Here is a 27,438-nt window from a genome sequence, read left to right as displayed (position 1 = left end):
CAGACCTATTCAACACCATCCTCTCTTTGCCTACAGTTTGTTTTTACAATGCATTTTGAGGCTCAGGCCTACTGTCTTACATGGTAGGTCACAGCCACTCTGCCCACCCTCTCCCATGACCTGTCCCCTGTCCCCGCCCTACTCCCTCCCACATCCTCCTCTTTCCCTTGCCCCATTCTCCCACAGTCGCCTCCACCTGCCCACAGGAGCGTGGGACCCACTCCTGGAATCACTCCTGTTCAAGAAAGCTGCAGCCTCCTCCCTCCAAGCCCTGCTCCCCACAGCCCTCTCACCCTACACACAACCTGCTCTCTGTGGGGTTCTGGGTCCGCCCTCACCTGGTAGTCTCCACAACATCCTTCCTCAGTTGCTGCAGGTATTCTCGGCGCCTGCTGGGTAAGTCGGGGTCCCGGGTGGGGTCCCGGGTGGGGAGATCCCTGTTGGGCTGGAGGCTCCGTGTCCAGTGGAAGTTCCGAAGTCGTTCAGCCCTTTCTCTCCGGAGGGTCTCAATCGTTTGTTTTTGCCTGAGACAAAATCTGACTGATTCACTGAAGCTGGCCCTGAATGCCCTTCTCCATCTTAAGATCTACCTCTGATCCCCAGAAGATCCCAGAGCTTAGCAGGGGAAAACGGTATAGCCAGCTATTAGCCTTTTCTGATTCTCCTCCAGCCCACCTCTCGCCATTGCCCACCAGGCTGGGGGTCCTTACCGGGCGTAGAGCTCCTCCCAGGTGGACCGCACAGGCTCTTCAGCAGTGAGCGCCTCCCCTGTCCCACTCTGCAGCACCTGCAGCAGGGCATCTGCCTCCCCAAAGCCGCGGTGCAGTTTTGCTTCTGTGAGTTCCATGCTGAGTGAGAGGTTCTGGGCCCCAGATTGCAGGGGGATCCAATCCCTCTGGGACCTCTGAGGATCCTGGCTCTGGTCATTAGGAGGTTGTAGGGGCTTCTGTCCCTGCTCTCCAGAGCTCAGATCACATCTGGTCTCCAGTGACTCCATCACACCTAGCTCCCCAGGAGAGCCATTCTGAACCCCACACCAATGGGGAAATTTGTTATGCACTGGGAAGTCCTTCGGGCCGTGATGCTGGGGGTCAGAGGCCCTGCACACCTGGGAAGTGGAGCACAGCAGCACCTCAGACTGGCAGGCCTCAGTTGGGCCCAAAGTGGAAGCCTGGAGCCCTGCTGTATCAGTCAACTCGGAGACAGGGCAGGGGCTGAGGGGCTGGAGGCCTCCCCTTGAAGACAGAAAGTCCAGACTGGGCTGTGGCTCTACTGGTAATGCTGGACTCTCACCCCCATTTTCTGTCTTGCCTTCCCATTGACTTGGCCCCCTACTGCTCACTGGGCTGTCCTCTAAGAAAGCTGGGTCCTCTGGCACAAAGCCATCAGCCAGCCTCTGACTCGTGCTCCTCAGTGAGGGTGGTGGCAGTTCGCTTTGGACCAAGGTGGTGGTCCTAGGCTGAAGCTGCTGAGGCAGTTGCCCTAAGAAACAGACTGGGAGTTTTGGGCTCTGCGGTGGGCTGCCTGGGGGGCTTATCTCAAGGAATGACCTGCCATCGCTCCTTTCTAAGGGACTCTTGCCTTCCCCACACGGAACCCCCACTCTCTGGGAGTCACCTGCCTTATCAGTGCTTTGAGAATGATTATCCACTGGAGGCCTGGAGGTATCAAGAAGGTCTGGGCTGGAGACAAGCTCCTGGTGGCCTTCAAAAGGACATGCTGAGGGGGCTGTGAGTGACAGAGAGTCTGCAGGGAGCCCTAACGCCTGGGTGCTGGCACTAAGCATGAGGATTGGGGAGGAGGCCCTGTCCACCAACAACATTCCCACGGTGCCCGGCTCCTTCTCAACCTTAGGATCCCTGACAGACTCCGCAGCACTGGGGCAGGGCTCTGGGGATTGGGAGCCACTGAGGCTCGGGCTACCAACAGCCAGGCAGGAGGGATCCTCTGGCTGGGAACTGGGAGATAGGGAGTCATCAGAAGCCTGAGGGCTCACAGAAGGGAGGTTCTGCCCAAAGCGAGCTTTCTGAAACCTCAAGTGCGATGATGGGGGTGCTGGAAGGCTCTGGGGCCTGCAGTGGGTGCTTTCTTCCTGAAGTTCTGAAGGCCCTGCCATTTTCCACATCGTTTCCTCTGCCTCTGTCTTCTGAAGTATCCCTGTGACATAGCCCTGCTCTTGAGACATGGTGGGAATATCTGAGCCCAGCACTTCGAGAACCACGTTGACCTCCTGAGGGTTGGCCTCTGGGGCCTGAAGGTGCAGGGGTGGTAAGGCCAGGTCAGTTTGGATGCCCTTGTCCATGGTGGTCTGAGTACAGCCATCTATCATAAGGGCCTGCGTCACCTCATCTGGGGTCTCCCTCTTGATGTTCTGTTCCTTTTTGGCCACACCTGGCTGGGAAAGACTTCCCAACAGCTCTGACGTGCTGTGCAGCAGTTGTGAGAGGTGGAGAGACAGATTATGCATGCTGGTCCAGGAGACCAGACCAGAGTCTGGAACTGCACTGGCTTCTGGCTGAGCAGAGATGTCGGTGGAGCTCCAGCGGAGACTGCACCCCGTGGTCTGTGTGCCCTGCTCCAAGGTGCCCATCCTGGATGGTCCCACAGGACCACCTGCCTCTGATGGACACAGCAGCATAATCTCATCTACTGGACCTGCAGCACTCCCTTCAGTCAAGAGGGGCTCCCTCCTCAGCCAGCCTGCTTCATCAGGGGTGCCCAGGAACTGGGCTCTCTTGTCAGGACCCTTACTAGTGGTTGCTCCTTCAGGGCTCTTCAGGATGTGGAGGTTCCCCAAAGCAAATGAGGAGCCCCATACTTCCCAGGCCTCACGTGAACCCTGGGCATTTCCCACACTGTGTGGGCTCAACAGGTCCCGGGCATTGGCAGAGGTATTGAGGTGGGAGGAGAGTGGAGAGTTCCGGCGTTCTAGGCCATTGTTGTCCATGCTTGAACAATGGGCCATGTTTGATGGTATCAGGCCCTGGGGTGTCTGGCCACAGGAGACATCCACTGCACTGCCAAACACATACTGTTTCCAGCCGATCTGCACAGGCCCCTGTGGATAGGATGGGATGTAGGGATGGATGTCACTGGAGTCAAAGTGTAACATTCCTTTGTCTGCCTTGGAGCGCCACTTTTCTGGCCTGGCCTGGCCACCCAGTCTCTCTGGACTTTCCTGCCAGGTCTCTTTCAGGGTACTAGATGTCCAACTGGTCATGAAATCAGGGGTTGGCATGCAAGAGAAAGCTGATGACCTTGGGTAAGGAGGGGTGGCAGGTTTGGGGGGCCTGTGGTCAGCAGTGCTATTGTCCAAGTTAGATGAGGCTCTCTGACCGCAGCCCTCAGCTTTCAGAGATGTTCTCACTGCTGAATAACCTGAGAAATAGTCCCTGGGACATGGAAACCACAATCTGTTAGGCTCCTGTGTATATTCATCTGTGGGGGAAGGAGGCTCCACACTCATGTTCAGCTCCAGAAGAGACCGGGAAGAGCTGACCACAGAGAACTGTGGTCTGAGGGAGGACCTAGAGTGTTTGGGGCCAGAGACGACTGCAATCACAGGAAGTGAGCCCCTGCTGGAGGGAGCTGGCTGCTCTGTGCCAGAGGCAGGCAGGCCAGGGCTTGGGGGTGTGGGCGGTGGGGCTTCACTTTGCTCCAAAGGCATGCTAGTTGAGTCTTCGAAGCCTGATGAGCACTTAGATATAGAGGCCTTGGTTGCACGTGCCTCCTCTCTGCCTGCATCTCTAATATGACAGCTGTCTAAGCCACCTTCATGAGAAGGCCGAGAATTCCTGCCCTGGGCAGGCTCTTTACCACCACCTGAAGCCTGATCTCTCTGCTGCTCTTCCTCCTCCCAGGGCCCATCAGCTTGGTGTCTGGAGATGTGTTTTAACTTTGCTACAAACATGGCTTGAGGATCCAAGCCACTGTGATCTCTGGACTTAGTGGAAAGTTGTGGCTTTTCTGGAAGGCATTGTATTGCATTTCCTAAATATCCATTCTGTGGTTCCCCCAAAAGCTCACTCTCAACAGACCCTTCACTTAAATCCAGGGTGTGTGGTCTCTCAGTTGTTAAAGGTGGTTCTGGTTTGGTTTGAGACTCTTGTGTACTCTGGTCACCTCCAGAGCTGTCCAGAAACATCCTCAGTGGCTCAGACCATGTGCCTGCAGAGGAAAAGGCAGCTTCAAGCTCTGTGCTAGCTTCCTTCTCGGCATCCTTTTTCTCAGGATACTCTACTGACCTTGAGCTTCCATCAGCCACTGAGTGGCTCAGTAAATTTGCCCCCAATTGAGAGACAGAAGGGGAGCTGTCCCCTTGAGCCAGAGACAGGACAGCAGCAGAAGTAGAAGGCTCCAGAGTGCTGCTGTCTGTTGGCCCAATTTCTCCATGAATGCCTTTGGTCTCAAGACCAGGTGCCAAGAGCACTTCAAGTTCCCCGGTATAGCTCTCTCCTCTCTCGCCAATTCCACAGGCTCTGGAAGGCACTATGCAGGGTAGCTGGAGAGTTTGTGGGGCAGTCTTGGAACTCTCCTTTCCCAGGTCACCATCCCTATGACACGGTAAAGTGGAGGGTAGTGAGAAACAGGCAAGAGAAGGAACAGGTTGAGGATTGCAAGTTGTTGTTTTGCTGGCTTCCTGTCCCCCAGATGCACTAAGAGTCCTGCTGCTTTCAATGTTCCCTAAGACGACAACACAAAAGGAAGTTTGCTGTGGGCATCTGCACTGGGTCTGCTCCTGAACTCCCCCAGGACCCAAGCTAGGTCTTTGATCTGGCAATGGAGTCAGTCTGGGATGCTCGCCGCCAGCACTGTGGGCTTCTGTCAGCCCACAGCCAACATTCTCCTTCCACTTCACACACTGCTGCGAGGCAGCTTCTCGTTCAACACTCCTCAGGGCTCTAGGCAGGATGGTAGCCTGTCTGGGATTTGACCCCCCTTCTTCTAAGCCACTGGAAGCAACAAGGCATTGGGAGTGGTCCTGGGTATGCACTGAGAGGCTGACAGAATTCTGAACATCACAAGTCACAAGCTGACTTTCAAAATAGGTTGTTTTTCCTCCCTGTGCAGCCACTAAGAAATTACCTGAACCTCCTCCACAAGCGGTATCTAGAATTCTAGGATCTTGCTGCACTGGGCTGCACTCCTGATCAGCAGGGCGCACGGCCCCTGCAGTCTCCCACAGAGCTAACTGGTTTCCCCCATGCATAATCATGCCAGGGTCGTCATTAGGGGCCCAAGAAGATAAGAGAGCCACTACTTCCTCTGATATTTCCCTCCTGTCCTCCACAACTGTTGACGGAAAACTGCCTGAGCCCACAGGATCAGAAGAGGAAGGTGTTTGGGGTGCTTTTTTCTTTTTCTCTGTGATTTCAGAAGAACAAGAGTGACACAGAAACTGTTCACCAGTTCCCAGAAAATGTCTCGGTTCTCCAGCACAGTGGCTTTTGCCTAGAGTTGGGGCTGCATGGGAAGAAGTCTGTGAGGGACGCTGTGGCCCTGTTTTAGTCTCCGTGTTGGGCGGATGTTGAAAGCTGTCTGCAGGGAGGGGTGTTGCCTGAGGAACTTTCCTCTCATTAGTCAACAGATGTCCTGATGTAGCAGAGAGAGATGACACGTGAAATCCTTGTGCTTCAGCCTCATTCCTGGTCCTGTCTGACACTAAGTGGTCTCCCCTTTGTGGACACTGAGACTCACCCGGGGGCCCTGAAGAACATTCAGGTCCTAATGAAGTCTCATAGTAAGAAAGAATTTTGCCCTCAGCCCCAAAATCATGAAGATGCTTTCCCTGGGCCTCTGCTTGTCCGATCTCCAACACAGGAAGGCCCGTGGAAGTATGAGCACAGCACTCTGGGTGAGGCACCCTTGGCAGGGACACAGGTGCTGAGAAAGGGCCACTAGGAGAACTGAGGTCTTCAGCCTCCTTCTCTGTCTTCTGCCTCACCTGCTGGCCTTGCCTGTTACCCTTTTCTAAGAGGCAGTGGGCCTTCTGTTCAAGTGGGTTAGAGACCCTATTCAGGGAACTGGTTCTTTCTGTTTCTCTTTGTACAGCTGCCTCAGCTTCAGAAACAAAACCCTCTCTGGGACTCAAGCCCATTGAGATGCTTCTGAGGTCCTCTCCTTGGTCTTGGGAAATTGCTGATCTGTGGCCCTCTGCCCCCAGATGAATGCTCTCTGATACATGGGATTGACCATGAGGTCCCATGGCTGTGGATGTCACAGAACCACACCAAGCAGAGTGTGCCAAGGAGGAGACCCCTCTAACATCTCCCTGAGGACTGTGGCTTCGGGGCTCTCCACTCAGATTCTGACACCCTGCTCCAGTTACCAAGGGACTGTCAGGCATTTTCAACATTGTGGGATCCAGCACATATTCAACTGAAGAGATGCCTACAGTATCACGTGCATGAAGACAGTCTCTTGGCAGCCTTGGACAATTCAAGGACAAGGTACTGCTCAGGTCTCCATGAGGAACCGCAGAGGAGTCTGGCTGACTCAGCAATGGGCCAATCTCCTGGATGGAAGATGTACCCATACAATGCTGGCTTGGGCTACAAAGTTTCTGAGTTGACGAGATCACTGTTTTCTCCTCCCGTAGGCTCCCTCCGCTTTGCACAGCCATTTCCTCAACTCTGCCTTGAACTTTGGGTTCCTCTTGCTTACAACTACTTACACATTTGGCAACTTGGCTTTCCCAAAAACTTTCCACAGCTTCCAGTTCCTCAAGACTTCCCAAGCCACAGGGCTGCCTTCTGGAGCTTACAGATGCATTCCCTGCTTTGGCCTCCTTCTTAGAAGACATCTTAGGGCTCAGCTGCAATGGCAGAGCACCAGCCAATGCCTTGGTTCTTGGATCAGCACAAATGTCTGTGAACTCTCTACCAGCTGTACATGTCCCTACATCACCACATGTGTCCTGGGAGGGTCTGTCTAATACAGTTAGGGGAGGGTGCTCTTTTGCAAACTTGTCTTCTACACATTCCCTTGACTTGAAGGGGTACAAAGTGATTTTCTCGATCTGGGGACCTTTCCCAATGCTACTGTTAACCTCCATTTCTCCAGCTTTGTTATCCCTAAAGGTAACATCATCTCTCTGTTTTGGAGATGGCTGATCCTTCAAAAACAGGTGGTTTCCAAAGCTGCTTGGCCTCAGGACATAGTCAGCCATCTCCTGGTCCCTCCGGTCCTGGAACACAAACTCTTTATTGACCCCCGGTGAGTGGGAAGCATTTGGCTGGTTATTCTGCTTGGATTCAATTTCCAAGATGCCATTTTCCAGCTGCATTACACTCCTAATTAGCCTGGCCATTTCTTCAGCATTGTTGACTCTTTTATTTTGTTTCTTTCCAGAAGGTTCTTCTTTAGGGCTTAACATTTCTTGTGACTTTCCAGGGCCCTTACATTCACTCAGGTTTTTTTCCTGAGAGCATGTAACTGACTGGAATCTTTCATATGTAGACTCTGTCTGTGGAAGCTTAAACTCTTTTGAGTGGCCTGTGGAATAGACAGCTTTCCCAATAAGCCCAGATTCATTCTTCTTCTCACCCTTGTGAGCTAGACTCTCATCCGGGGCCATCATGTTTGGGCTACTTACTCCATGATGTACTGATCTGGACTGCAAAGAAATAGCAGTTTCCCCCAGCATGTCCTTGTCAAGGGCTAAATTGATGGTTTCATAGATGAAATCAGACCTGGCCCCAGAAGGAAACTGTCTGTTCATATCAAAGGCCTGAGTCTGCCTTGGGACTACATTGTGATCCTGCTCTTCTTCCTCATCTGCCTCAGACTCACAAATAAGGAGAGGCTTCCTAGACCTAGAACGGCTTGTGCAAACATTGCAATAGGACTGTACAGTGGCCTTTTCTCCCTCCTTGCTCTCTGAAAGACTGTGTTTATTTAAAATTCCAACTTGATTTTCAAATTCACATACTTCTGTGCTAGTAGATGAAAGAAAATGTCTGTTCTGAGCAACAAAAAAATAAATTGAATTATGGCTTTCTTCTTCAATATTTCCAGAGCACTGCCCTCTTTCTCTGCTAACTTCCTTGGTGTTCAGATCAAATGGCCTCCCTGTTGCGACCTGCTGAGATGAGGCAATCTTGGAATTCTGGTTTTGTAATAGCACTGGCCAATTATTCTTCAAATAAATATTTTGGAGAACCTGATGGTCATGACCAAAGCCCCAGGCTTCTCTTGGGGGTGGGGAAGGCACTCTTGATTCTCTGCAAGCCGGGATCTCTAAAGCAGTTTCTGTCAGGGCATCCCGGCTTTTGGTCACATAGAATGTCTCCAAGGGAGGTGGCTTTAAGGAAGACGGGAATGGATTCCTGGTGGCAGAGTGAGGGTACCGCTTTGGACCTGATGGAAACACAAATGAAATGCTTGGGTGCCTTTCAACCACTTCCCTGGAGCTCTTCTGATAGTCTACCTTCTCTTTCTGCAGGCATGGGTAGCCACTGGGACTGAACTGCCCCTCCTGGCCTGCACTATTTTCCTTAAGAGAAGCCCAGCCCTGGGGCAAGTGGTTTTTAGTGGCTATGGAGACATGACCGTGACAAGGACTCCTCTGGAAAAAGTATTCATCAGAGGAAGTGATCAGTTGAGGTTTCCCACTACTGTGAGAAGACTCTTCCAAGCTGTTCTGCTTGACTTCACATGCTTCAGTCATAGAGTTTGCTATCTTGTTCGCTGCAAAGACTGGTGCATTTGTAGTTCCAGAAGTCAATGATTCTACATCTGCTGAGTAAGTTCCACTGTGACTCACCTCTTTCTCTCTAGTTATAAAGAAATCTGAAGTCCCTTTTAACTCAGCACTCAAACTGTCCTGTTCTTTCTCTGCTCTCAAACACCTAATTTTGGATAAATGGATAGGAAGGTTGTTGAAATCCAGACTACTCGATACCCCAGAACCAAATGGCAATAGAGTATCTGTTTCTTTGCCAGAAGCTTGGGTCAAGGAGGCAGAGTCTTCTTCGAGGGAGGAGAAAGCTGGCCTGGGTTCTCTAACAGCCTCCAACACAGGATGGGACAGTTCAAGGAGGTACTTTTGCTGAAGGGCAGCCCAGTCCCTCTCCTGGGCGCTGCCTACATGAGTGAATGAGGCTGCAGAGGCAGCCAAAATGCTTGGCACACTGGAGTTGTTGGATACTTCAGAGTTGGCCTCCCGAGCTGTGTCAGAGATACCTCTGGTCCGAAAGATGCCAGCAACTCGTGGCTGAAGAAGCCTGTAAGACCCCCAGAGTGACAGCCTGGAAGTATCAGAAGCAGGGATTGCATACACGCTGCTTACACGGCCGGGCAGCTCAGCACCACCTCGGGGCAGTTTGGAGCTGTAGGGCAGGAGTGTTTCTGCCTCTGATGGCTTTAGTTCTTCCATATTTTGCAAGTGTCCAGGCTTCTCCCATCCACAGGGCTGAGATTCCTGGACATCAGGACTTGGACATAAAGAACCCACTATTCCTGAGGGGCTGCTGGAATTGATCTTAGAGTCACAGGAAAACCAGGAATCCATGGACAATAGAGGGCTCCCTCTTGAAAGCTGCAGGCCTTGGAGTATGTTTGCCTGTTCAGGGGAGCTTGCCTCTATCTCTGACTCAGGTTGCTCACAGGGGGGCTGGGGCGGGGACCCAAGGTAAAATGAACTGCTCACTGGCAGGATGGCATCCAGCCTGGCTCCTGTTCCATGGTTGACGGAACCAAGGTTGTACATTGCCTCCTGGTCCACTGTGGGCAGACTGGAGGTCTGTAGGTGCCAGAAAGTCTCTGTGGGCATCTCATCAGCTGAACTGAAGAAAGGCTCTTCTTGCTGCTGATCTTCCCTCAGTTCCTCCTGGGCATCAAGCAGGCTATCCAGGGAAAAGCTCCTTTGAGTTTGGGTGAATAGTCCACTGTTTGAGGATGCAGTGAAGCCCTTCACAGAGGCTCTCACTCTGACCCTGCGGTGGCCATGGCCATTGGGAAGATAACTACTCCTTGGGCTATCTGGTGGGCTCTCATACCCCTTCTCAGCCAGTGAGTCCTCAGATATTTGGCCATCCTCACTTTCAGAGTTCTCTGGCTGTGGGAGATCCTGTTCCTTCTCCTGGGGGTCCTCTGGCTTTAGCGGTTTCATTAGGGCTTTGGCGTAGACACAAGAGAAAGAATCCACAGAGTAACTGCTATCTGCATCAGATAAGTCACCATCTTTCTCTCTTACATGGTCCATGCTTGGGCTGAAATCTGTGAGTGAGGATGTGGAGTCTGGGTCTCCCGCAACGTGTTGCCCCCTCAAAGGGCTGCCAGGAAGCAAATAGGAGGACTTTTTGGCAATGTCTTTGACCACAACCCTCTGCTGCCTTTTTGATGCCCTGGTTGGAGGTGGTGATTTGAATTCCACCCAGAAAGTCTTGGCTGCCTTTCCATGCCCAGATGCCTGTTTGGGTCCACGGGGACATGAGGAAATGCAAGAGGCTCCCTTAGAAGTCTTGTGGGTCCCAAGGTTCCCTTCTTTTCGCCACCCTGCTCGTGTGTGGTCAGGATCTGCTGGTTCCCTACCCTTCCTAGTACAGGTGTAAGGGGTAAGTGCATCTGGCTCATCCCTTGGCTTTAGCTTGTAGGCTGAATGATCCAGAGATGTTAGGCTCTGGGACACCGTCCGACAGGGCTGCTTATCCATTCTTTCCATTTCCGGGATGCTGGTAGACTCAGAACTCACAGTGAGGCCTGTGCCTGACGCTGAGGTTCCTTTCCTTGCCAAGGCCCCTTTAGCAATGCAGAGATGCCCCTTGCCTGAGGAATAGAGGGCATTCTTACTGAAGTATCCTGTCCTTGGAGGGTAAGAAGCAGCCTGGGGCAAATACTCTTCTGATGGAATTTTTTCTGATATTTGGTCAGTAGGATCAGACATAGGAGGTAACACGGTGGAGAGATCCTGATTCAGGAAAATACTGTGGAGAAAAGGAAAGCCAGTTCAGAAAATAAAAGGTCCCTACTTCCTGCTCACAGAGGGAATATAAAGTCCCATTTAGTTTGCTCTAAAAGACCTTAACGACTAGGCCAATGTCACTGTCCCCTCTAGCTTTTGAGGTCAGAGAAAAGCTCTACAGGTACAAAAAGCACCTGTGGACTACAGTCTTGGCTTCAAAGAGGCCCAGCTATACTCTGTCACTCAAATTCTTTATCTTATAAAAAGACTGAACTGATTCTGAATCTAATCATGCCTTTAGGGAAAACTTCCATTAATAGGCAATATGAGGAACAGAGAACAATCTAAATGATACTGCCAGGAATCAAACGGGCAAATCTATGAAGTGGCATATTCTACAGAACTGATTCACTTTTAACAAATCAATGATACGAAGAAATAAAAATGAAACCAAAAGAATTACCAGGAACTTAAAAGATCACATGCAGTGTGTGAACCCTACTTGGATCTTAATTTGAACAACTAACTGTAAATATTTTTGAGAGAAACTGGATACGGCCCAGGTTTTGGATTATATTGAATAACTGATCTTAATTTGTTAGGTGAACAATGACAATGTGATTATAAGAAAAGTCCTTATTTTTTAGAAATCACATGATGTCTAGGAGTTACTTTAAAAATACATCAGGGGCACCTGGGTGGCTCAGTGGGTTAAGCCTCAGCTAGGGTCATGATCTCAGGGTCCTGGGATCAAGCCCTGCATCAGGCTCTCTGCTTAGCAGGAATCCTGCTTCCCTCCCTCTCTGCTTGCCTCTCTGCCTACTTGTGTTGTCTCTCTCTCTCTGTCAAATAAATAAATAAAATCTTTAAAAAAAATACTTCATCAGAAAAAGGAAGGAAAGGAAATTAATGCAAGCATGGTAAATCTTGCTAATTGCTGAATGTGGGAGACAAGCATACTATCCTCTCAACTTAGTTTATGCTTGAAAAATTTTGATAAAAAGGCCAAAAAAAAACAAAAAACAAAACAAAAAACCCTGCCTAGTACCTGCCTAGTACTCTGAAGACCAGAGAGGTGAGCAAATAGAACCAACAGACATGAACTATAAACATACTATGGGCAAGGCCCCCGCTAGGCCTGGAGGATATAAAGAAGTAGACACCGTCCCCTGCTCCATCATCACCTTAACTGAATGCAAGGAGTGAAGGAGAAAAAAAAAGGAAGATCCCAAATTGGACCCGAGAGTCAGAAAGATAGCCTTCCACTTGCTTACCCGTTGGAAGGTAGGGTCAGGAAGCTCACTTTGGGTGGCAGGACGGGTGGGAGGGAGAAGGAGGAAACACGTAGGAACCGAGTCTGGTGTGAGGAGACATGAGATGAAGGGGGTGGCAGAACAAACAAAGAGATGTACGTGGATAGCCAGGGTCTAAAGAGCAGGTGAAAAACGAGGCTGAGATTCTTACTTGGAAGATATCACCAAAGCAGCAAGAGTTGCCACTCAGATTAGGAGAAGGTAAAAGCCTGAGTCTTAGATCTCACCTACAGAGAAAGAAGAGTAGTCAAAAGAGGGAAAAAGTAGGGGAAAAAAAAAAAGAGGGGAAAAAGGTGGTGGGGAAGAGAGGAGTAGGCAAATCTTTCCATTTCAGACTGAGAAACTGAGGCCCTGGGAAGTAAAGAACACCTCCTGAGCAACAAGGCTGTAAACCTCAGTCAATGATCTCAGGTGACCACCGCTGGCTGTACCTGTGTAGATGGGGAAAGTACAGGCTGCAGAGCCTTCGGAGGCTCAAAGAACTGCAACCTGTCTGTCTGCTTCCACGTTGAGGCCCTGGTACCATGGTGTCAGTGCTGGGTACCCGGTGCGGGGGCTTTTGGGTGCAGTCATCCTGGATCCAGCACAATGCCGTGGGCCGCTCCAGTCCCTTCTGGGCCTCCAGCAGCCTCTGCTTGCTGATGATTCTCTCTAGCTGGAAGAAGGCCTTTCTTCGCCGCCGGATATGCTGTGCTGCCCGAAGTACTTTCCGGCGCCCAAGCTGCAGTCGCACCTCCCTCTTCTGGCTTCGGACCAGTGGGGAGAGTGGAGTCTCAGGATCTGCCTGAAGCCAAGCACCAGGTGGCACACAGGCCTTGAGTTCTTTCTCTGCCACGTGGTCTCGCTGCTGCTGCTGCTGCTGCTGCTGCTGCTGCTGCTGCAAGCCAGCTGGCCAAGTTTCTTCTCTGAAGAGCCACTCCTGGTCTGGGAACCAAAGACACCGTGAGAGAAAGTCAGCACCTCCCTCCCTGCCCGTGCAGCCTAGACTCAGACACCTCTGGCTGTGGCTGGACATTAATGGAGGCAAAGTGCTGGCCAGGGGTGATGTGGCGGGTTCAGAGCTACCCAGCCCCCTTACCACAGGACTAGGGAAGGAAGCCCCCAGGCCTTAGCACATGCTGGGCAGGCAGCAAAGCATGGATAAATGTGCATGTGAGGAGAGGGCAGGGGGCCCATCACTCTGAGGGGCAGTAAGGAAGCTAGCTTCCTTATTCTTGCTTCTAGCTCCTCATAAGAGCCTCTGGTTTCTAAAAGAGGGGAGAGAACACCTAATACCAAAGATTCCATCATATCACAAAGAAAACAAAGGAGAGAATACAGAAGGATGTGGAAGCATGAAAATGAAGAGATGAGAAGGTGAAGCAGACATGGTGAGCAGTGGGCACCTACTGTCTTTAATTTGCCGGCTGATGTGCGCCTGGTCCAACTCCAGATCCTGTTTGGCTCTAATCTGTCCTGCTAGGATTCGCTGCCTCAAATCCCCCACGTAGTGCTGCTGCTGAATCTGGGCCCTGTGGGGCGCCTCTCCAGCCCTCAGTGGCTGGTGGTCCTCGTCACTCTGCTCTTCCAGCACTCTCCTATCACAGAGGGGCCGGGGTTACCCAAGTGAAATGCAAACCCAGTTCAGGACAGTCTAAGCCAGTGGCAGTCTAAGCTTTCCTGAGAGCCCTGAATTCAACAGGGCAGAGAGGGCTTTGAACTTCTGGCAACTTGGGACACACAGGCATGCTGTCACAGGCAGTTCATGATGTCACAGTGCAGGAGGTGAGAATGGTCCTTAGACTAGCATATTCTTAGACTATGAGTTGACCAGAAACACAGGTTCATTCTGGTTAAGGAAAATGACCAGGAAAGTAAAGCAGCTTTAAAAAGCACAAACATTTTAGTTAAACCCTTTAAAAAAGGATAAAAAACTTAAAACCTGCTGGAAACAGAGTAGAACAGAAGCTCCAACAAACACTGTGGAAACAGAAAGTCTCCTACATGTTCAGAGATTGTGACTCTATCTCCATTTTATGAAACAGAAACCCTCTGTGACCTGGGAGTAGCAGACAGCCAATACAGAGAAGAGAGAATTTATATGCACACCACACCTGCGTGTGTGGCTGGAGACCCCGAGGAGAGCTGGTCTTCACTCGAGGGAAATTCTCAGTGAATGAGCCCAAGAATAGGGTTCAAGAGTTTTAGACCCTATCATGACTTTCAGAGATACACACTGAAATACTGAAAATGCTGAAATGAAACAGTCTGGGATTTATTTAGATCCAGCCGGGGGAGAACAGGGGAGAGTGGAAAGGGAGTAAGGATATAAATGAAACAAGAATAGCCATGATTTGATGACTGGTTGTGTATTTGGAATTCTCTGTAGACTGACAGCTTCTACCTGTGTGGCTTTTCCCTTGGTCACACATGGCCTCTTATGCAAGGACCTCACAGCAGGGTCTCTCCATCCCTGTCATTTGGGTTCCTAAAGGAGCCAACTGCATGGGCCTTCTGGGTCGTAGGAGTAGGGTGTGACTGGGAGGGATTGGGATCTGTCGTGGGCTAACAAGAAAGTCCCAATAGGCCCTCCCTTCACCAGCCCTTAGCCTTCATTCCAGTCCCAGGATGCCATGCCTCTTCAAGGCCCACTTAATGACTCGACACTAGATAGTCTGAGCAGTAGTATTCTAGGGGGTTCGTTTACCTGGCTTACATTTACTACTCTGTAGAGCAGAATGAAATCACAGAGGTATATCAAAGCAGAGGTCCATAAACAATAGCCTGTGAGCCAAATGTGGTCCACTACCTGTTTTTGTAAATAAACTGTTACTGGAATATTCATTCACTTATGTATTATCTAGGCTGCTTGAGTAGCTGCACACAAATTTATGGCCCACAAATACTAAAATACTATCTGGCCCTTTACAGAAAGTTTGCTGCCTCTGTCGTAGAAGAGATTGTGATTTCTTAATGCAGCCTTCAGAGAAGAGTGAAGGATGAATGGGGGAGGGGGAGAGTATGGGTAGGATGTAGCAATCTCTTCCCTGGGAAGGAGGCTATGAGGTGACTCAATCTACGATGGGTCCGAGGACTTGGGACAGGCCCAGATATTGAGTATGCTCTGGGGAAAACTGGCGCTGACTGCTATGGCCAAAAGGCCAAATGTATACTCTGGAATGTACAGAAAAGAAGAGGAAAGGCACCCTTTGTCACATGTGAGGCAAAAGAGTAGGGACAGCAATTAGAACGAAAACCAGTTAACACCAGTTAGAAAAGGCTGCTGATGGGAAACATTTTATACATGCATTACTGCTCCAAATTTTGTCTGACCACAGATAAGGCTGAATTACAAACATGACCATCAAAGGGTCTTAGAAGAACCCAGCTAAAGTTCAGAACATCAGATGCAAAGAGCAGGAAGGGCATCTTTATTCTTAATTCCCAGATGGTATTCACAACTTCCTCCTCTCCCTGTCTCCCAAATCCTCATATTCACAATTTGCTTCTCCAGAGTAGACAACTCCCTCTACCCCTCCCCCAGCAGCTAGCCAGTCACCTTCTGCAGACCCAGTGCAGCTTGCTTCCCAGCACCAACAAGACCTGTAAGGGAAAGCTGTTTGGAATGAGCACTAGAGACACAGCACATTCACCTGAAATGCCACACGCCAATAGACTGAAAAGCGGCTCCTCCGCTAAGCACATCAGTCAGATGTGCTTTTCCACCCAGAAAACAGGTGGAGGGGGTATAGCTCAGGGGTAGAGAATTTGACTGCAGAAAACAGGTGGAAAAAAAATACCAACCTTATGTTACACTGGGTAGATTATTACTGGCGAGTCTTCAGTTACCTGCCAGCCAAGGGCCTGTCAGATGACTGCCCTTCATCGGACCCACTGGAGCTGGTGGCTCCAGCATCTCCCTGATGCTTGCCAGACTCCATCATGTCCTCCCGCACCTTCTCTCCCAGCCCTCCCAGCTGCTTTGAGGCCTGACAGCTTCTGCAGCAGAATGCAACAGTGTGTACTCACTAAGGTGGCAGTGGCAGCAGTAACAGGGTCTTCCAGGCTCTAAGCACTTATTGTCAAGCCTCCCAAATTCCAAAGGGGAAAATGCAACAGTTTTCAAGGACAAATTCCTCTCTGGTCTACATCACTACTATAATGGGAAAAAGAGGCAGGCTGGCCAATCTCCTCTGGCTCTGGAGTTGGCTCCGGCTCTGCAGGCTCCCCATGAGTGCTCCTCCAGAGAGAAAAATGAGGGAAGAAAATTCTAGGACAAAGAGGCTTTAGAGCCCACACCACCAGAACAGATGAGACTCTCATGGAGACACAATCGCAAACCCAGTCTGGGAGCCCAGCTGACAACATGCAGTTTTCTCCTCTCTCCTGGGTTCTCTCCACCAGGCCCCATTCCACCTCACTTCCACCAGGGCCTGACACACAGATGCTAGCTATTGGAGCTGTGTAGGACCAGCCCAGCCCACAGGCTCCTGGAGCTGGTGCTAAAGACTGGAGGCAGCGAGTGGAAGAGGCCTTGATTCTCCAATCCCTCTCTGTCCTCTCCAAATGAAAGGGCGCATTCTTGGTGTTGCTGAAAGGTCATGTCAGTACCCATGGGCTATAGAGCTGAGAAGACTTTAAAAAGGCAATGTTCTCTAGGGTGGATGGGTCAGCTGGCCTGAAAATGAAAGGGAGGCTGTGTACCTGGGCAGCTCTGCACAAGAGCCTCTAGCCACGGGGCTGGCAGCATCAGGTAGTAGGCAAAGCACTCTGTGTGTACTTGCTCTTTCAATACCTATCACACAGATCTCTTGGAGACAGATGGTGGTATCCTTACTTAGGGTGAGCCAACAGACTTGGAGACTCAGTAACTTGCCCAGAGCCACAGAGCTTTTACTTCAGAAAATCAGGACGTCAGGCTGCCTGGGTGGCTCAGTCAGCTGGGCGACTGCCTTTAGCTCAGGTCATGATTCCGGGGTCCTGGGATCAAACCTCATGTCGGGCTCCATGCTCAGCGGGGAGCCTGCTTCTCCCTCTCCCTCTGCCTGCTACTCTGCCTGTTTGTGTTCTCTGTCTGTCATATAAATAAATAAAATTTCTTTGAAAAAAAAAGAAAGAAAGAAATGCAGGACGTGATGCAGCTTTATCCAACTCTAATATGACTTTTCAATACCACAGCTCGTTATGTTGCAGAGCTGTTCCCTGTATACCTGTGAACTCTGGGAAAGACAGAGCTCCAGTGTATCTTCCCAGCAGAAACCTGACCTAAGACAAGGCCTCCTTCCATGACTGTACTCTGACAAAACAAAAGCTCCAGCTGCCCCTTAATCCACCTTGGTCTTGATACACTCCAGTTGTGCCACTTCTCCCAGCTTCCTATCACCCCCCAGAGTCCTCTGTCATGCAACACTGGGGCCATCCTGCCTTCAACTCTGCCTTACCCTTTGGTCCTTAGCAGCCCGCATGTGAGGACGTGCCTGCTGTTTATGCTCCCTGCATCACAGCACTTTTGCTCCTATGTCCAATGTCCCTCACCACCAAGGTCAGACCCAAGACTGTTGTTAGCTGCCAGCAAATACTCCTGGCCTGAGAACAGAGCAGCTATATCCCTCTCAAAGGCACCAGGGGAAAGGGCCATCAGAACCCCCCAGAGCTCCATGCTCATGATGCTGGGCAGCCTCCCGACACCAGTGGTCTCACAGACAGAGTCTCCTGCTGGCATTTTCTATAGAACGTCCCCAGATCAGAGGCTACTTTGACTTACAGGAAGGATACCCTTTTCCCAGTATCTGACTTATGAGACATGTAGATCTGGGAAGGGTATTCTATGTAGAATGGATCAATGACTATGAAGAAGAAAAGTGGTTGCCACTAATCACATAGAAAATTCTGACTCCATGGTCACAATGCAGGTGAAGTGGGTTTGAGAGGGTAGAACCCTGAGATATTTGCACATTGTTCCAGGAGTTTCTGACCCTCTTATGGTAGTTCTGGACCCTTGGTATTGAGGGGAAAAAAAGGATTCTGAGTCCCACACTCTCTTTAAAAACCTGGAGGAAGCCATAGTACTGGAAGTTGACACACGCTATGAGCTCACAGGCAGTCCAGAATTTAAAGGGGAACACAGGGAGGTAAGTTCAGAAGCAGTTTCAAAGATAAGTGTGAACAAGTCACATTCAAATCCTGACAGAAGAAAGCAGCCAGAGGAAACATCAAATGATATACTCCTTCCAGTGATGAAGAAAGTTCCTGAACAGGAAATGAATGAGGGCCAAGACTGCTTCCTTGACAGCAACAAGCTAAGCAGCTCGCTTGGTTCCCCTCAGTCACTTGCGCAGACCTCACTCAGAGCTTGGCTACTACACTCACCTCCCTTATCCAGCTCCATGTTGTAAGAGACCAAGAAGTAACAACAATAGGTTCCATAGTGGAAGGAGCACATGTTTCTCACCTTTTCTTCCAAAGCAAAGGGCAGAGACCCAACCGGGAGGCGGTTACATCTCCATCCAAGTCCAACCATTCCAAAGAGCCACTGCCACTGACAGCCTCTCCAACCTGGGAACGAGGAAGAAAGCGGTGAGGCTGCTGTCACCACCCCCAACCCAAGAGAACGAGACAAAGCTCAACCTTGTCCCTCAAAAAGGATAAGTAGGGAGGCTGGCAGCCACCTTGAAACCGTAGCACGCTCACCTGCCTTCTCTGCCGCAGGACAGCGGCCTCTGCAGGATGGTTGAATCGGAACTTCTGTGCTTTCCCCAGGGTTATGACTGCTCCTGTGACAGAGACAGGTAAGAATTAACCAACAGCTCACATTCTGAGTGTGTATTACGAGTAGGGTGCCCTTCTTGAAGACAAAATCCTGCCCTCAACAAGTTGATAACTTAGGTCTGAGTCAGTAAGAGTCACTGGATATTGCACAGCATATGTACTGAATTAACAAAATAAAGAGGAGGAGTTCTGCTATTCCAACGGAAAGCAAAATGAGTTCCTGGTAGAATAGTGAGGGAATGCTTAACATTAGATTAACAACAGTAATAATAGTAACAGAGTAACAATAGTAGTAATAGTAATAATGATAATGACAATTCACTGGGTGCCAAGAACACCGTGAAGAACATCACATGAACTAGCTCACTCAATCCTCACAATAATCCTCTTACAGCTGTTTTACAGATGAGCAAACTGAGGTTCCAAAACTTTCCCGAGGACACAGTTACAAATTTCAGACAGTCCTTCTCCACCCTGGAACCCTGGAATTCAGGCTTCTTTGTTTATGGGAAGAGGATGGTATTAGGAAACCTTCACATCTCTGAGTGCAGAGGCTGGGTGTCCCATCTTTAAAGTCTGCTTCACTGGGCCTCTGGGTTTGGCCCATGAAAAAGGTGGGAGTCCATTCCTCATCCTGGCATAAATAAAGTTATAAGCAGTTTTACCTTGGGTCAAACGACAGGAGGCAGTGACCTCCCGGCCATTAACTGTGCAGCGGGCCCCCCGGGCAGGTCGCAGAATGACTACCCCACAGGCACTGGTGATAGTACAGTGGTCTCTCTCAATCCATTGCCCCTGTAGGACTATACAAGAGATGGGGGTCAATGGGGTGGGAGACAACCCAGGGAAACACCCTTCTATGAGATCAGAATCCACACCTGGAAGATCTTACATTATGGTAAGAGAGGAAGAGCCACCACCAGAAACCACCAGACCTGGATCCTTCCACCATGTGGGTCTCCTTCTATCATGTCCCTGATCCATAACCACAACGTTGAAGCAAAACAGGAACAGCCCCTTAATCTTCAAAGATTCCTCCTCTCAGGTTCCTCTAAAGAGACTGGTCAGTCATGAGTCATGCGTACCTGCCACAGAGTCAGACCCAAATGTTCTATCACTTACCAATGTCCTGTTCCTGGTCTGAGTCAATCCTTCCAATTTTTGTTGTCCCCTCCTAAAGGAAAAAACAAAGCTTTTTAAACAAGAATCAAAAGGGACACAGTCTGCCCCCAAAGCAGAGTCTACCTGTTGGAGTGTTATCACTGTCTTCCCACGCCACTCTGGCATTTCCACACCAGTTCTCAACTTTGGTCCAGGCTGTTCTGACTGCTCTGCCCACTCACTGCAGCCCAGGAAGCCTCTGAGAAGGCAGTGGGGGGGAATATAAAAAAGCAGCACCAGCTCTTTGCAAAGTCAACAAGTTTTGGCAAACTCCCTTCTGTCCCATAGATGTTAGGGAATAGCCATGACCGTCGGTCAGAGATTCTCTAGTCTGAGGAAGTGGGCACACAGGCAGAACGCTCGCTCCTCCAGGGACTAAGGTTGGTGTGGTTTAAGTTTAAGTCGACAGACACCAGATTCTAAGAAGGGTAAAACATAAATAGGAGAAAAGCGTATCTAGAACCAAAAAGGACTGGAAGAGTATACGAGAGGAAGGGAAACTGGAGTTAGCATAAATAAATCACTGGGTTAGTAGAAGACAGGGCTTCTGGCGCTTGGATTATGGCAATTGTTTTAAGAATCCATGCTCTGTTTGTGGAAGGCAACAACATGACAAATGCTGAGTTTAGATACATGTTTATCATGGACCGAATAACCAGTCACTATATCCCAGGCATTGCACTGAGTGCTTTATAGACATCTCTTATTTAATCCTGAAACAACCTAAAATAGTTATTATCCCCCTTTTTATATATGAAGAATCTGAAGCTGATGGGGAAAGTTGCCCATGGAACCCATATACTAAATAGGAGAGCCATGACTAGAATTGACATTTCTCTGGGCCTGAGCCCATGTTTGCCCATCCTCACTGTACCACCACCTCCCTGGTAGCTGATGTTTTTGAAGTGACCAGAGAGTTCCCCGCTAGGCTTCACCATTAGTAGTCAGAAGTGGGCGGTCCCTGCAGCTCCCCCAAAATAGCTGGTGTAAAGGCAGTTTCCTCGAAGAAATGAACGAGACTCTGACCTTACTGGGCTTGCACACGCAGACAACCAGAGCCCCACCTTTTCTGCTCAGCCACTGAGGACCACACAAACAAATGGACGCAGGCCCCTACAAACACCATGAAACAAAACTGAGGAAAAGGGGTTAAGACCCCTCCTATCAGTTCATGGTCAGCCCTGATGATGAAATGCATTCCTTACAAAAAGATAAGGTCATAGCCTATCACAACTCCTACATCTACAGGGCAGAAACCGTCACAAATCCCAAAGGCATTCTCATTTCACAAGGACTTAGTTGATGCCTGTGCTTGCTGCCCCCTCTGCTTATTTATGCAGGGAGAATTAACGGCACAGGGCAGTTATGAGAATGAAGTCCAGGATACCACTAACCTATGCTCTTCCCACCCTTCCCTCTGTCCTCTTCCCACCCAAGGTACTTCCCAAGGCGACCAAAGGGAAAAGAGCTTCCTGGGCATTGCTAGGGATTAGTTCCATGTCTGTAACCAAGACAGCAATGCAAACAAACACACAGAGAATCTTGAGCAATTACTACTATACCATTGCCCAAACCAGGATCTAAACAAACAAAAAGGGAGAAACTGGGTACATAAAATGCAGAAATGCCAGGATTAGAACTAGACTGAACCCAAACCCTTCAGGTTCACTGGAAATGCATCAAGGAGGGGTCACCACCCTCAGCACACACAGACTGCAATGAAAACCAGCGCTCCTACATTCGGATGAGGCCTGCACCCATCTCTCACTTGATTCCATCTCAGTCCTGTCCTTTAACCCTCTGATGCCACCCTGAGCTCTACCACTTGAATTCTAGCTTCATCTGCTCGCTCCACATCCAAACAATACAGCAGATCAGCTCTACTCAAACAGTAACCGTTTTAATCCACCTGGTCTTTTCCTAACCTCCAACCTCTCCCCTTCGTTCTGCTTAATAGAAGAATTGATAGCCTTTAGTATTTAGATCTGTTTTTTAGGTAACAGCCACTTCTGTCTGAGGCATTTTCACTGAGCTAATTTACATTCACTGTGTTGAAAATGAGCTACTTGAACTTTCTGAGAGGCTTGGTCCCTGATAAGGACCCTGAGGGCTTATCCTAAGATGAGCTCTCTTTTTTTTTTTTTAATTAATTTATTTATTTTTATTTGCTTATTTACAGCATAACAGTGTTCATTGTTTTGGCATCACACCCAGTGCTCCATGCAGTACGTGCCCTCCCTATTACCCACCACCTGGTTCCTCAACCTCCCACCCCACCCCACCCCCTCCCGCCGCCCCTTCATAACTTTCTGGTTGTTTTTCAGAGTCCATAGTCTCTCATGGTTCATCTCCCCTTCCAGTTTCCCTCAACTCCCTCTCCTCTCCATCTCCCCATGTCCTCCATGTTATTTGTTATGCTCCACAAATAAGTGAGACCATATGATACTTGACTCTCTGCTTGACTTATTTCGCTCAGCATAATTTCTTCCAGTCCTGTCCATGTTGCTACAAAAGTTGGCTACGGTCGCCAAACTGTGGAAAGAACCAAGATGCCCTTCAACGGATGAATGGATAAGGAAGATGTGGTCCATATACACAATGGAGTATTATGCCTCCATCAGAAAGATGAGCTCTCTTAACATCTCACTACCAGATACACTACAGCGTTAGGAGCCTCATTTCCCCAGGGGTAAGAGCAGCATTATGTATCTCCCATAAACTCTGTTCCTTTCAATTGGCAGCTGGCAGCAATTTGGAGAATGAAGATTGGATTTGCAGTGAGCATAGGGATTTTGGCCACATAAAGCATGTTCTGCCAACCACAGGGACTGTCCTTCTACCGAGACACAAACATTTTGATAAGGACAGGATATGATGTACCTACCACTGGGGACTGACTCTCAAAATGCTTCATTTAGAAATGGTGACCTGCCTCTATGTGACAAAGAACCAGGTGATCCAGGCCTTGGAAGGCAGGAGCTTCATTCTCTTGCTCCAGATGGCTGGTGGTGTGCCCTCCCCCACAGTGCTGGCCCACCAGCACTTTGGGCTCTCCCTTATGCTTTCTTTAAGCTTTCTGCATCTACTTTCATTTTCCTCTCTTCTTTCCCTGGTAAACCTAGTAATGGAGAAGCAGGAGGTGCAGTTTTTGTTGACTTGAGAGTTGAGAAGTGGGGAGGTGTTAGAAGGAAACTGTTTCAGATCTTGATTCCCCCTGCAGCCTCTGAAAGCTGTCTGTGAGCAGCCTGGATGTGCAGAGCTCAGGAGTGCCCATGGGATTCTGAGGTTAGGATTTCACTTCCATGCCTGCACTCTTATGCTTCAGGAAGCCAGAAAAGGAATATAAGCAGCATCTTTCTTACTTTAAAATGAGGAGATTAAATCACAGAGAACGAAAGTAAGTTGTGTAAGAGCAGCAGTGGCAGCCACAGAAAAACAAATAATTATTCTGATTTCCAGTCTTCTTTTTTTTTTTTTTTTTTAAAGATTTATTTATTTGACAGAGAGAGAGATCACAAGTAGGCAGAGAGGCAGGCAGAGAGAGAGGAGGAAGCAGGCTCCCTGCGGAGCAGAGAGCCTGATGCGGGGTTCGATCCCAGGACCCTGAGATCATGACCTGAGCCGAAGGCAGCGGCTTAATCCACTGAGCCACCCAGGCGCCCCTGATTTCCAGTCTTCTGCTCTAATTATACAAAAGCAAATGAATCATAATTGGTTGGCTAGCCCAGTTTCCTGAGGGCAAACCTGAAGGCAGCTTTGTGGCAACTGGCTCAATTCACAGATGTGTAGCTGCTGCCCTTGACTTCTCCCTTTTTGACCTCTGGGACCAGTGGCTCAGGAAAAGAGGGAATGCACCAGCCTGCTCACCTTGAGGTGATACAGCACGACACCTGTGCTGAGTACGTCATCTTCCAAGGCCATTAGATGGGGCAGGCTGGAGTCAATGACCACACCAGCCCTCCTCCTGTTGATGTCCACTCTGTAATGTTCCACGAGGGCCTTCCACTCGTTCCACTTCTGGGTCCAGTCTTTAGTCAGCTGGTCTACCTGCAGAGATGGAGGAGGTGGTTTTAGGCACTCCGCCTGTGGAGCAGACTTAAGGTCAGAAACCATCCTGGCTTGATTCCTATCATTCCTTCCTCACTTTCCTCACTGTTACATTTCAAAGCTCCACAGAGGCCATTGCACCTCCTCTGTGAGCTGTTTTCTAACATCTCTCCAATAAGCAAGTGTTACTTTTATAAATAGAAACTCCCTCAGTAAATGTTATTTTTAAAGTTTTCTGCAACAAGTGTGTATTGTTTCTATAACTTGACAAAAATGCCATAAATGTTATTTTTATTAATTGAGATGTTAGTTATCTGTTTATAATTCCCCTTTCCCTATTCCTCTTATGTGTGATCCATGCTGTGAGATCAAGTTCCACATCAGGCTCCATAGTGGGTATGGAGCCTGCTTAAGAGTCTCTCTCTCCCTCTGCTTCTATCCACCCCCTTAAAAAAATAGATTATAGAGATAGATAGATAGACAGACAGATAGATAGATAAGTAGATATAATACAGCAAGTTACAGGCCTTAAGACAAGGCCACCTGGGGAACATGAATGAACAATGTTGAACATAAGGTGCTTTTCTCTTCTTTTGGTGGAAATGGTGGAAATGGATGCCCAGGCAGGAGAATTATCCTGGGAATGGAAGAACTGAGGAAGCAAGAAAAGGACCTGAAAGACTAAGTCCTTCTCTCGTAAAAGGGATACTTGAGAAAAAACAAAGTATGTCAAGTTTAGGTACAAGTGTTTTACATACCCCAGAAATGTTATTTTTAATGTTATACTCACTGAGTTGAAGTTTGCAAAGAATGAGACTACAGGGTACCCATGAAGGGCTGAGTTGGAGGAGGACCTGGCAAAGGTGAGCAGCAAGGCACTCTGGCTTACAGTTTAGCCTGTCTGCTCAGCTACCTGGAGGTACCACTGAACACACCTCCCCTTCTGGTTGGCTTTCATCACCTACCTCCCTTACTGCCTAAAGTCAAAGGCCAGCAAGTGGCAGATTCAAATCCAGATCCGCCAGAATGTATAATGTAAAACTGCTAATGAGCTTGGAATGATTTTGACTCTGTACTTCATCTTTTATGTATACGGGAGTGGTATTTTCCTTTTTCTTTCTTTTTTTTTAAATTTATTTTTTTCAGTGTTCCAAGATTCATTGTTTATGTACCACACTCAGTGGTCCATGCAATACATACCCTCCTTAATGCCCATCACCAAGTTCATCCATCCCCCCAGCCCCTCCCTTCCAAAACCCTCAGTTCGTTTTTTCTGAACCAAAAATCAGAATGTATATTTAAGCATAGAATTTTTGAGAAATGTCTGGATATGTGATGTAGTCCTAACATTTAGTTTCGGTAACAAAATACTGACATAGCCAGGATACTTTATAATATATAATGATGGTGAAACAGAATACTGGGAATTGGGACATTTGGGTTGTGGTATCTAAATGTAACCTGTCACCAAATAATGCCTGCCATTTCTTCCTTGTAAGTGTCTCCAGAAATCACCATTTAATATAACCTTCCCAGATGTCTTGTCCTAACCTTCATGGAGTCACAAAATTAGTCTCTTTCCTGGTTGATCTCTGTGCTTCCAATTCATCCTACACACAACTGTCATATTAATTTCCCAAGATACACCTTTATTATGTCACCAACCTGGTTCAGGAAGCCACGATTAATATTGTGAATGTCAAGTTCAAACCTCCTAAACTGGCCCTAACCTCACCTCTACTACTCTTTAGTATTGTATTCTCATCTGCTCAGTCTTCCTCACACTGTGGGCTTCCACATGGCTGCCCACATCCATTCATTCTTTCAGTTCCATGATCTTGCTGAGATTATCCCACCTTCACCCCAAATGCCTAACCCTTTCTTCTTTCTTCCTATCTAACACACACTACCAATCTTTCAAGGTCTAGTTCAAGCTCTCCAGCCTTCAGCCACATCACTGTGATGCTGGCCCTGAAAATTCCAAGCCATAATGATTTCTTCCTTCCTTAAGCTCTTTTTATATAACTCATGTAGTTCATCACATTTAACCATTCTCTAAATGTGTTTCCAAATAGAGTGCAAGCCACCTGAGGGAAGGAACTTCTTTTTCTCTCTTGAAGCATCATGCTGAACACCTATTTGGTGCTCAGTGAATACACGTCAGTCAGTTGATTTACTGACTGGAAAATCATTTTTTTTCCTAGGCTACTGTCCCTATCCAAAGGAAGTTATCATGAACCCCTAAGAGAACAAAACAAAGAAAGCCAGTTACCAGCCCCTAAGGTAAACTCATTCTCCACTCAAAGCTCAGTGAATACCAAAACTGTCTCTAAACTAGATAGAACCTCTCTGTCCTCACAAGGGAGCAGCCATGACTCAGGAATAATGGAGGGAGAGGAGATCTACTACCAAAGTGATGCAAAGCATAACTCAGTCCACCCAATTCGCCCACCTTCAATTCATTCTGGAGAACCAGCTCCTCCAGATTCTCATCCTTTTCCTCATTCAATGGACAGTAGTTTCTCTGCATAAAGAGAGAGATCTGTGATGTGGGTCTCATCCTTATTCTTATGAAGGAAGAGAGGGGCAGATAAAGACTTTATCATTAAAATCAGAAACAAATCAGAAGCTTAAATACTGGGGATCATATTAGTACAAAGAAAGAAAATTCAAAGAAATTTTTCTGGAGGGCCCCATTCCCTGAATCTACCTACACACAGAAGGAGGGCCATTTAGGCAAATGCCCTTTGGAAAACAAAGATGATATAGTGGGGATGCCCACCCCATCTGAAACTACTCAGGTAATCAGAGTCATCCATGTCCTGTCTTTGTTCCTGCCTCTGTTCTACAGCAGGGCTTGGATTCTATGCAGAAGAAAAGCAGGTTTGGGGGAACAGAAAAGTTCTGACAGCCAGAATACCAGTTCGAAGCTCAGCAGCATGGCTTTGAGTCTTCCAATCTCCTCCCTGAGTTCTCTGATCAGTTTTATATTTGCATCCTGAAACACAAAGAACTTGGTTTCACAAAGACTGATATCAGGCCCCCAAAAGCTCTAAGATGCTACACAGAAATAGTTTGTTAAAAGTGGTTTATTACTTTGGAGTAACTTCTGAGGCAGTCTTCTCAAAGTATTGTCCCAGAACCACATCACCTCCACCTAAGAAGTTGTTAGAAATGCAAATTCTGCACCCACAATGTACTTACCCAGAAACTCTCGGGGGCTCGGGCCCAGCTGTGGTGTAACCAACCCTCCAGGAAGTGATTCTG

General features: G+C 48.6%; 1 protein-coding gene across 3 annotated transcripts in view; it reads right to left on the bottom strand.

The window, feature by feature from the left end:
- STARD9 (StAR related lipid transfer domain containing 9) overlaps positions 1-27,438 on the bottom strand; it is a 134,614-nt gene that overhangs the window by 18,709 nt on the left and 88,467 nt on the right. For 2 of the 3 annotated variants that reach the window (XM_046008707.1, XM_046008708.1), the window contains 11 exons: positions 27,092-27,169; positions 26,624-26,695; positions 23,992-24,171; positions 20,086-20,137; positions 19,629-19,766; positions 18,886-18,968; positions 18,647-18,750; positions 13,606-13,793; positions 12,648-13,140; positions 711-10,925; positions 339-524 (listed from right to left, as the gene is read on the bottom strand). In XM_046008707.1, coding sequence (XP_045864663.1) covers positions 339-524; positions 711-10,925; positions 12,648-13,140; positions 13,606-13,793; positions 18,647-18,750; positions 18,886-18,968; positions 19,629-19,766; positions 20,086-20,137; positions 23,992-24,171; positions 26,624-26,695; positions 27,092-27,169 — 11,789 coding nt within the window. Of the gene's footprint in view, positions 1-338; positions 525-710; positions 10,926-12,367; positions 12,437-12,647; positions 13,141-13,605; positions 13,794-18,646; positions 18,751-18,885; positions 18,969-19,628; positions 19,767-20,085; positions 20,138-23,991; positions 24,172-26,623; positions 26,696-27,091; positions 27,170-27,438 lie in introns of those variants that run through there. The other variant, XM_046008709.1, reaches the window with a different exon arrangement.

This window comes from Meles meles, chromosome 6 (genome assembly GCF_922984935.1).
Source record: "Meles meles chromosome 6, mMelMel3.1 paternal haplotype, whole genome shotgun sequence".
Lineage (NCBI taxonomy): Eukaryota > Metazoa > Chordata > Mammalia > Carnivora > Mustelidae > Meles > Meles meles.
Note: the sequence above shows the minus strand (reverse complement) of the source record. Positions and strands in the feature narration are given on the sequence as shown.